The sequence below is a fragment of the Cryptotermes secundus genome, unplaced genomic scaffold (assembly GCF_002891405.2).
Source record: "Cryptotermes secundus unplaced genomic scaffold, Csec_1.0 scaffold131, whole genome shotgun sequence".
In the NCBI taxonomy this organism is placed as follows: Eukaryota; Metazoa; Arthropoda; class Insecta; order Blattodea; family Kalotermitidae; genus Cryptotermes; species Cryptotermes secundus.
Genome location: NW_019742552.1, coordinates 1826132 through 1835914, shown reverse-complemented (window position 1 = coordinate 1835914; position 9783 = coordinate 1826132). Strand labels below are relative to the sequence as shown.

The 9783-nt window shown below is 37.5% G+C and overlaps 1 protein-coding gene across 1 annotated transcript in view; it reads right to left on the bottom strand.

Moving 5' to 3' along the window:
- Positions 1–9783, bottom strand: part of LOC111873287 (chromodomain-helicase-DNA-binding protein 1) — a 67764-nt gene that overhangs the window by 40239 nt on the left and 17742 nt on the right. Inside the window, exons 7-11 of the mRNA XM_023867871.1 lie at positions 7037–7278; positions 6831–6944; positions 4968–5132; positions 1777–2057; positions 971–1106 (exon numbers count right to left, since the gene is read on the bottom strand). Of these exons, the coding sequence (XP_023723639.1) occupies positions 971–1106; positions 1777–2057; positions 4968–5132; positions 6831–6944; positions 7037–7278 (938 nt within the window). The remainder of the gene's footprint in view (positions 1–970; positions 1107–1776; positions 2058–4967; positions 5133–6830; positions 6945–7036; positions 7279–9783) is intronic.

Below are 9783 nucleotides of genomic sequence, written 5' to 3'. Positions count from 1 at the left end.
GAATACTTAACACAACACGCTTCCTTTTAAACCCCGACATTTTGCTAACGCACTTGAAGATCTATATTAAGAAACTGATACTTACTTTCACAATGCACTCTCACACTGAGATGGTACCGTTAAATAACCTGGGGCGGTGTATTTGTCCTTGAAACTTTCCAAAAATTCTTGCATTCTTTCACCCCCACCCTAGAACATTGTGTTCGCATAACGGGACGAAATAATGCAGAGCTCGGTTCACACTAGTGCGAAAATAGTGTTAAACTCACCATGTGAAACAAAAGTGAATGAATATTAAACAACATATAAACTTAAAAAAAAAAAGCCCCGGTTAAGCCGCAAACCGGTTAATCCGCCCCCGGATAATCGAGAGTTGACTGTATACAGAATTTGCAATTTAGATGATTCAAGAGCTACAATGTAAAGCATACTATAGCATGGTATCACAGAGAGTTTAAATGCTCAGTTTATAACCAGGATAGCATATGAATGGAGTGGAGGAATTGTTATAGGACCAAATAATAATAATAAAAAAAAGTAAACTTCTGGATAAACAATTACCAGCAAACAATGTGGTAATCTTTTAGGAAGAAAAAGAAAATAAATTCAGGTGTTACAAACCATAAAAAATACATAATGAAAAGTGAGACGTCCAGCTACACCCAAGGGGATATACTAAAATTAACATTTGATAAACAAGATGAATGAACAACATTAGTGAAATCTGCAAAGCATTACTGATTGAAAGCACTTTGTGACGGCCAGTGGTACAGCTACAAAGTATAATTTATGTCTATATGCAGAAGCAATTTAATAAAATAAGAGTAATAAAACTCTGAAAATATACACGTTACTTATAATGCACAGGTGAACCACCCAACATAGTTCAGCATATTAAGAATGGAGGTTTCCATATATCAGCACTACAGCTTCCACATGTCATTTTGAAAGAATTTAGGTTGAGGGCTACCTTGGCAGGCAACGATTTCTCCACATCTTTCTTAACTCTGCGTATGATGAATGGCTCAAGCTGCCTGTGCAACTTGGAATACCCTTTCTGCGCTGCATTTTCATGTTCTTTCTCAAATTCTTCCCATGAAGCAAATCTAAACAAACAACAATCATTCAGCTAAACAAAAATGGTATCGTCTTCCACTAAGCGTGACAAAATGAACAGGAAAAATGGAGATCTGTCACCACTTTATTCTGAAAAATATTATGTGTCCACACAGTGTGAACCAAAATTCATAATACAACTGTGTTGATTCAGATGTAAAAGTTTGTGACAATGGTATATTAATACTATTACTGAGTTTTTGGACATTATCAATCATACTGTTTTTTATTTAAAACCCAGGACTTCAGAGACTGCATTCTGTCTCCATCTTCAGGTAAGAGCCTATTCAGTTGGGACCCATCAATGGAGCTTGTCCCTATCTCCTACTGATCGTGCCCAACTGAGTAGGATTTTACCTGAAGATGGAGACAGATTTCAGTCTCCGAAACACTGCATTTTAAATAAAAAACAGGACAATGGATAATGTCAAAAAACTTAATAACTGTGTTAATTCCAATCATAACCTACTGGCAAAAAGAATCAGTTGAGCACTAGCAAATCTGTATTACAGAAACTAATTCAGAGGATGGTTAGGTTTTTAAAATGGAAATACATGGAACAGTGAGAAGAATAGCTTTTTTGCAACACAACTTCAATTAATCTTGTCATGCTACTTTTAGCATTCCCTTCAAATGACAGTAAATACAAAATATGCATACTTGTTAGGCATAATGAAATGCAGTAGACTCCATAATTCCTTCAGACTGTTTTGTAAAGGTGTTCCAGTAATAAGTAAACGATGGTTTGTATTAAACTCCATTAATGCCTTGTACAAGAGAGAGTCATCATTCTTCAGGCGATGAGCCTCATCCACTAGCAGTGCAGCCCAACTCAGACTACCCAGAAGTGCTTTGTCTTTTAATACAATCTCATAGGTAGTGAGAATTGCATTAAACTTGAGTCTTTTTGAACCACTGTAGCACCATTCAAACTGTCGAATCTGTATACAAAAAAAGGTTGATGTTAATCATCCACAACAGCATCTCAAGTCCATTCAGACTTTCAGGTTTACAAGGCCAAATTCCTAACAGAGAAACAAAGTGTAAAACCCAAACAAAACTGAGTACCAGTAAAGTTGAACTAGTCCATGGGAAATTATATGCCACACCTTGTGTAGGCAACCTTATGGAAGAAAATACCTGCATATTCAACAGGATATTCCATATGACAGTCCTAAGGCCTGTCATCCATAGGTTTCACACCTGAATATTAATTTTCACAAAAACTTTAACATATTGATATCTATAAATAATGTTGCCATACAGTGATTTACAATGAAGCAACTCCCATAAAAGCACACCTGTAATAAGTTAATAATAAATTAAAATTGATATATACAACAGATAAATTCTAAGCCTGCGTAATCTTAAGATATCTGCACTACATAATTACTAACTGAACTACATTTTATGGATTTAATAACATATGTAAGTACAGAGAATTCCATCAATTGGTACTTCAGTTTTTGAGCACAACTTTCACTCTTCTGTGCACCACTTCAGTGCATGGTACCTAGTTTGGGAACCACTGATACAAACACCAGAATGACAAAAATCTTCTAAATTTTCACATTTACAGCCAGCCATCTTGGTATGCTTGTGTCTGTGTTGTGTGCAGTTTAACTTGAAATACCAGTCATGTCTAAGAGACATCCTTTAAGTTGAAAACATTAGAAAGGTATCATTTCTAACAAATGAAATAATGTAATTCCCACCAACAAAATTAATACAGTATATTAATAAAGTTTCATAACACGGTACACATGTATAGATTTCAGAATGCCCTGCCATATAGTGAGAAAGTACTAACCCAGTAATTGAATATCCCAAAGGCATATGGGCAGTGGAAGTACAATGAAAACAGTCAAGTAACTTTCTAATGATATTTACTGGTGACTGTCACAAACTGATGACGTACTCTGGTTCGTGGACAAGTTCACAAACATAACTCACATTAATGATATTGTGACATGGCAGCTGAAAGACTGGAATAGTTGAGCCGAAAGAGACAGACTCTGCTAGAAGGCAGCCGATAGACACGTCTCCTTAGTAACGGATATGCATGCAACAACAAAGGAATTGTTGGAGCTGGCGTCTTCTAGGCAGTCTGTGTTGAGGTTACATCGTGTCAACCATCAGGAAAAGTTAGCCAGTCATGGATCAGAAGTGGACACAGTTGGCAGCCCATCACATGAGCAGAAGAGGATATTGCTGAGACGCGTTGCCAGGCAATGAGTAGCCAAGAAAACTGACAAGACTTAGTGCATGCTACAGTGTATTGTAAAGTGCATGCATTAGTGAGAGTGCTATAATTCTTTGTAGTTATATGAGCTGTAAGAGTTCAATAAATTAAATTACCCATCCAAACTCTGTGTTTAGTCACTAAACATGTGATAACTTAACCATTACTTAGCAAATTTATATTTAGTTGTTTCCTCATTCAAATCTTCTTGATATATGGACAATCAGAAAGCAGTGGAACAGTTCTGACTGGTATTCAGAAACTGAATTATAAAATTATTTTACAACCCATGACGATTAATTTGATATAATTACTAATTTATCATGAAGCCGCAGTTTAATTTAGTTCTCTGACAAAAAAAGTTGTGTTAGACGCTGTCAAAACATAAGTATGACTACGCATCATTTCACCTTTATTAACATCTCACTGATCTAAATACAATACTATGTAAAGAAATTTTCATAATACTTTTCTGAAGGTATACAGCAAACATGGTCAGCCTCACTCACTTCACCCACTGAACAACCCTGTAGTAAGGAGCCCAAATAGCAAGAGGATATGAAGCCGGGGAAGGTCCAAAGTTATATTCTGGTCATGGCAGAAGAGAAACATATCCAATTTGATACCATAAATAAAATCCTAGCCATCTATCCTGCATCCAGCCACTTCAGAAACTTAGCTACCACACTAAAAATCTGTACTAAGAAAAACGATGAATGATGCTAGATCACAGAATTGTATAATTAAAAAAGTAAAGGTATCTCTGTAACAGAACATGGAGGCCCATAGGGTTATGAGATGTTGAGGTTCCCACATTTTCTAGACAATTGGCTCAAAGATGGCAGCAAGGTTGTCAGACTTACACGCCAGCTGCCCTTTACCCCCAAGAATATTCCTGGTACTCATTTCTGTTAGAGGCTGAGTCGACCCCAGGGCCACAGTGCGGTTGGAAGGAATAGGTCAATTGAAAAAAAAAATTCAATGACCTCATCAGGACTTGAACCCATGACCTTCTGGCTTGTAGCATAGTGTCTCAACCAACTACGCTACCGCGTGCCCCAAATTGTATAATTATTAATTTAAAAATTTCACAGACCTCTCTACATAGCTGGAAGTATTTGAAAGTAGCAATCATAACAAGTTCTTTAAAGAACTTCATGATTAATAAAATGGATCAACATGTTCATGCATAATGGAGAAAACTGCTAATGTAATGTGTTATCAGAATTTCCTTAACATTCATCATACAAATATACAATTTGAAGAAAATAAATCCTTTGAAGCCTGAAATTCATTCAAATAATACTTAAAAATTTAATCTGTACCTCAAAGAAAATGTACTGCATCTCCATTAAAAAGAAAAACTGGATAATGTTGTTTAGGAAAACAATCACTGTTTATACTGAGGATGATATGAAACACATAAACACACTGTGGGGAAAACGTACAGTATTCTTTAACATTAAAATAGGTAGTACATACAGCAACCACTGCACTTTAGAGAGTTAGGTCAATTATATGTCCATGCCTTACTAAACTGTGAACCAAGCCCATAACAAAATTATGAAATTAAACATGTTTTAAACCCTAGCATACAAGTGCTACTCACAATGTTCCGTGAGTTAATATCTCCAAGATATGTGACTATGTTCATTTCTGGTGCCCACTGAGAAAACTCGCGTTGCCAAGAAGTCATTGTGGACAGGGGTACCACAACAAGGAATGGACCATATAACTGATGGTGATGAAATAAGTAGTACAGCAAACATATTGCCTGAAAGAGACCATAAGGATGAAAATGAATTAGGAAAAGGGAGAAAAGAAAACCAGAGTGCTGCTATCACAAACACACACAAAACCATGCCATAACAAATAAAGCAACTGAAAAATATTAACATTAACCTTTAACGGGCGAATGTCACATATATATGATGCAAGCAGCAACCCAAGTTGGCCGAATGACACATATATATGACGCAGATCACGTGCACTCTTTGGGAGTGCTGACAGTTTGACCTTGGGTTTGAAACCAAAACAAACCTACGTGAGGCCATGTCAGTGGTTCATTCCTTAGCTCTGAACAAAGAAATCGTTTATCACGGTACAGGTTTTGATACTATATACGTTTAGATATGACTGTTTATGACCTGGTCAGCCAAATATAGTCCAGCTTTGTTTCGAGAACTGATGAGGAAATATTCTTCTGTGCTTGCATGTGAGTGCTTCCAGAGCCTTCAAGGAAGTGTGGCGCATGCAAGGATTGGTTTTCAGTGACGAATTATCAGTCAGGAAGTCAGTGTCGGAGTGTCTAATATTTCTTTATATATGATTTTTATTTTGCATCTTAGCAGAGAAATAAACCCACTGAGCTATTATTACTTTGTGAGTAAAGGGCATCTTTGCCACTGCGACTTTCGGTATCAGTGTTGGACTGGCACTCTTTTCAACTAGTATTACAATTACTTTGCATCGCTATTTTGCAAGTATTACCAACAGGTGAGATTGTCGCTTTGTCAATCAACATAATTTATTTGATTTTGCTAGAAACCCCCCTCCCCCAAAATGATTCTTCAATCGCACAAGCCGAATATCACGGTCAGTGGCGTTTCTCGGGGGAAGGCCAAAGTTATCAGGGAGCCCAACTGAGTTGACTGGAGGTGACACATTCACAACACTGGCCAACCAATGGGAAACAAAGACGTCGTGTGTTTTGCTAAATAAGAAAAGCAGGATGCTCTTCTTTTGTAAAATGGGTGGTGTCGCTCTGTGTGCGGTGGACTGCTTCGAGAAGTGCCACGCGCATCAGAGTGTATCGTAAACTGTGAAGTGACGCAGTTCAAACTCGTGTACAGTCTGAACAAAATATTATTGTATATAGTGTGACTAAATTTACAATATCACCATGATTCAAGGTTGAAGAAAAAACAACGGGTAAGTCCTTTGGAATTTCATAACATATACGTATAATAAAGATTATATTTTGCATTTCATGATAAAATAATCACAGTTAATTTTCGTTTGCAAAAATTGCTCTTTTGAGTATATGTAGAAAATTTTATTGTCTTTCAGACTGTTTTTAGTTCGTATTTCTATGTTGCACAGAACGGAAAATATGTATTTTTTCTGAAAGTTTGCAATGTTAATTAATTAGGGCGATTTAAATACCGGCCGCAGAGGGCTCCCGGCAATTTAAAAGTCCATACATTAAAGGTTAAGATTTGATTCTCAAATAATTATAAAATATATTCATACAATAGCACACAGATTAAATGTGCTAAATAAATATCTGCAGTTATAGTGCTAGCAACATATCTCTCCATAGGTAATTTCAATGACTGGCATGAATTCAGTATTAAAAACCAATAACAATCTAAATGGCATCATGTAACCTGAGGATCTGTCACTGCTATAACAGTTCTCTTGCGTTGATACATGGAGAATTTTTGTGCACAATAACCAGAATCTACTATACCTGTATAGTCTTTCCCAGACCCATTTCATCAGCAAGAATTGCAGAATTTTCTTTACACCAAGAATGTATGAGCCAATTAAGACCATCCAGCTGATAATCTCGCAATACTAGAACCTGTAAGAACATGAATAACAGATACACAACAGAATACAACATGACAATACTGGAGATTAATGCTGCCACAATACAAACGTAACAGAACTTACCTGATCTCCACCCATATATTCTGGTTGGCTTTTTACTTGAACAAACTTTGGCCTATGTTTCAAAACACGGCAGTGTTTTGAGGGTGTTTGCTTAGATTCTTCTCTGTCCTGAAACTCTTTTATTTTTTTTGGCCACTTCTTTTCAATAATGGAACCATCTTCCCAAGTGGCTTCTGCATAGGGTAAACTCTCCCACTTGATGTAATAATCAGGATGTGCACCCTCTGGTTTAACAAATTCAGCTACATGAAGATAAATTAGATTAAATTACCATTCACCTTAAAAACCACATACATCAATAAAGAAATACACATGTTACTGTTATGTATTTTATGTAAGTGCATGAGTGCGTGCACGATGCAGATATTATCTAAAAGATCTCTAAGTGTACATGACACCTTGAGTAGGCAATCCTGTAAGTTCAATAAGATTTCCTGTATAATGCTTCTAGTTCCCATCATATGTTGAAAATGTAATTTAATTAATTTTTGATTGATGACATAATGATCTGTCACTATCTAATAATGGTACACTCTCAAAGATATTTTAAACAAAATCTACTGTATGTATTTATGTACACATGCATAGCTTCAGGGCAGAAAGCATGGTTGCACAGTGCTCTGCATCAGCTGTCACTCTCCCTGAATATTAAAGTTCCTGCAAGCTGAGTCCCAAGACATATGACACACCAAACATACCACTGGCAATAAAGACCAGAGAGTTGGCATTAATAATTCAAGTCATTTGAATTAAAGTAATTGTCAGCCTAAGAAACATGATTCTTTTACATTAGCCATACACATTGTCAGTCAGCCAACTAATCATGGTGAGTTGTCAAGTTTAAATCAGATGGCAAAGGCCAGGATGGACGTAGTCTGCCTACGTCAGTAAAGATTGTGTTGGAATCAGTCAAAGGATCACAATCCATCAGGGAAACTGGGGAATCCAAGAGACAGATACCCAAGAAGCAAGCATATAAGCCATATTACTCTACAGCATATGGTGCATAATGAATTACTCAGTCAGTAACTGTGTGGTAAAAGGCTGATGGGTCTTCCTTGCTCTGAGAGAGAAGATGTGCGGAAACTATTACACCAAGATCCTGCAGGAATAGTATGCACTAAGCTGTTCATATAATCCTATGGTGAGGCACTGATGACATTAAGTCCTTATTCAGAACTGTATCCCATGCCAGTCAGTAGCAAACAATAATTACCTAGATATCCAAGGTTATAAAATTCTTGTGCTGGACATATATGAAATGGACTGAGCCACACGTAATATCAAAATAAGATGCCTCAGTCATTACTGATATGTTTATTATAGAATTTGGGTCTCATAACTAATACACAGATAATGGTACCTATGTAATTCACCATAGTCTGTCACTTGGTTCAATAACATAGAGCTTCTACACCTTCCCATATAGAGAATTATGGGGGTCTCACGAAAAGTTAAACAGTTCCGTCCAGTGTGACTGGTGAAGATTTTTCTTATTTCAATTATTTATGCCCTTACATGTTTCGGTCTCTAGAGACAATCATCAGGGGGACACCTTTACATCAATACAGCTGGAGGTCACTATTATAATATATATACAGGGTTATTCAAAAAGAATGAACCAATTTCATGACGCATTGCTTCAGTTCTCAAGCATCGTCATGGAATGAGTCAGTGACCATTTGAAAGAGGAGTTATCTAAGTTGTGAATGGCTGCCACAGGGGCGCTGAAATCATGTCGTTCTTCCGGCAACGTTCAGTTGTTTGTTTACCAGTTGTTTGTTTACCTTCGGAATGGCGAGTCCTCAGCAAAAGGTGTTCTGCGTTCTCGAGTTCATGAAAACAAATTCGGTTGTCATGGTGCAGTGTGCTTTTCGAAGGCAATTTAGCATTAATCTGCCCTGTCCTAAGAACATTCGACAGTTTCAAGAGAGTGGGTGTCTGTGTAAAGGAAAAAGTCCAGATGACAAAGAGTCTCGGAGGAACAAGTGGCAAGAATCCGTGCTGCGTTTGAGAGGAGCCTGCAGAAGTCAACAAATCGAGCTAGCTGTGAGCTTGCGATACCTCAATCCACTGTCTGGAATGTGCTAAGAGTATGTCTACATTTGAAACCATACAGACTGCAGCTCGTTCAGGCACTTACCAATGACGACAAAAGGAAGTGGATGGAATTTTGTGATTCGATGCTGGAAGATGAAACCTTCATTTCATGTTTAATTTTTAGTGATGAAGCGACTTTTCACTTGAGCAGCACAATCAATCGTCACAATGTGCGTATTTGGGGAACAGAGCACCCACATGAAACAGTTGAGCACGAAAGAGATTCCCCTAAGGTGAATGTCTTCTTTGCTGTGTCTCAGGACAAGGTTCATGGTCCCTTTTTCTTTGAAGGAAACACTGTTACAGGACAAACCTATCTCGATATGCTACAAAACTGGCTCTTCACTTCACTGCAAGCAGATTCACATGACTTCATTTTTCAACAAGATGGAGCACTGCCCCATTGGCACCTGATAGTCCGAGCTTTTTTAAATGAAAAAGTGCCCCAGTGATGGATAGGTCGGAAGGGGGCCTGTGAGATCCCCAGACCTCACCGTGTGTGATTTTTTCTTGTGGGGATATGTAAAAGATCACGTTTATGTTCCACCGCTACCCACTAACCTCGATGACCTTAAACATCGAATAACAACAGCGATTAACTCAGTGCATCGCGATATGCTGATACGCGCCTGGGAGGAATTCTCTTA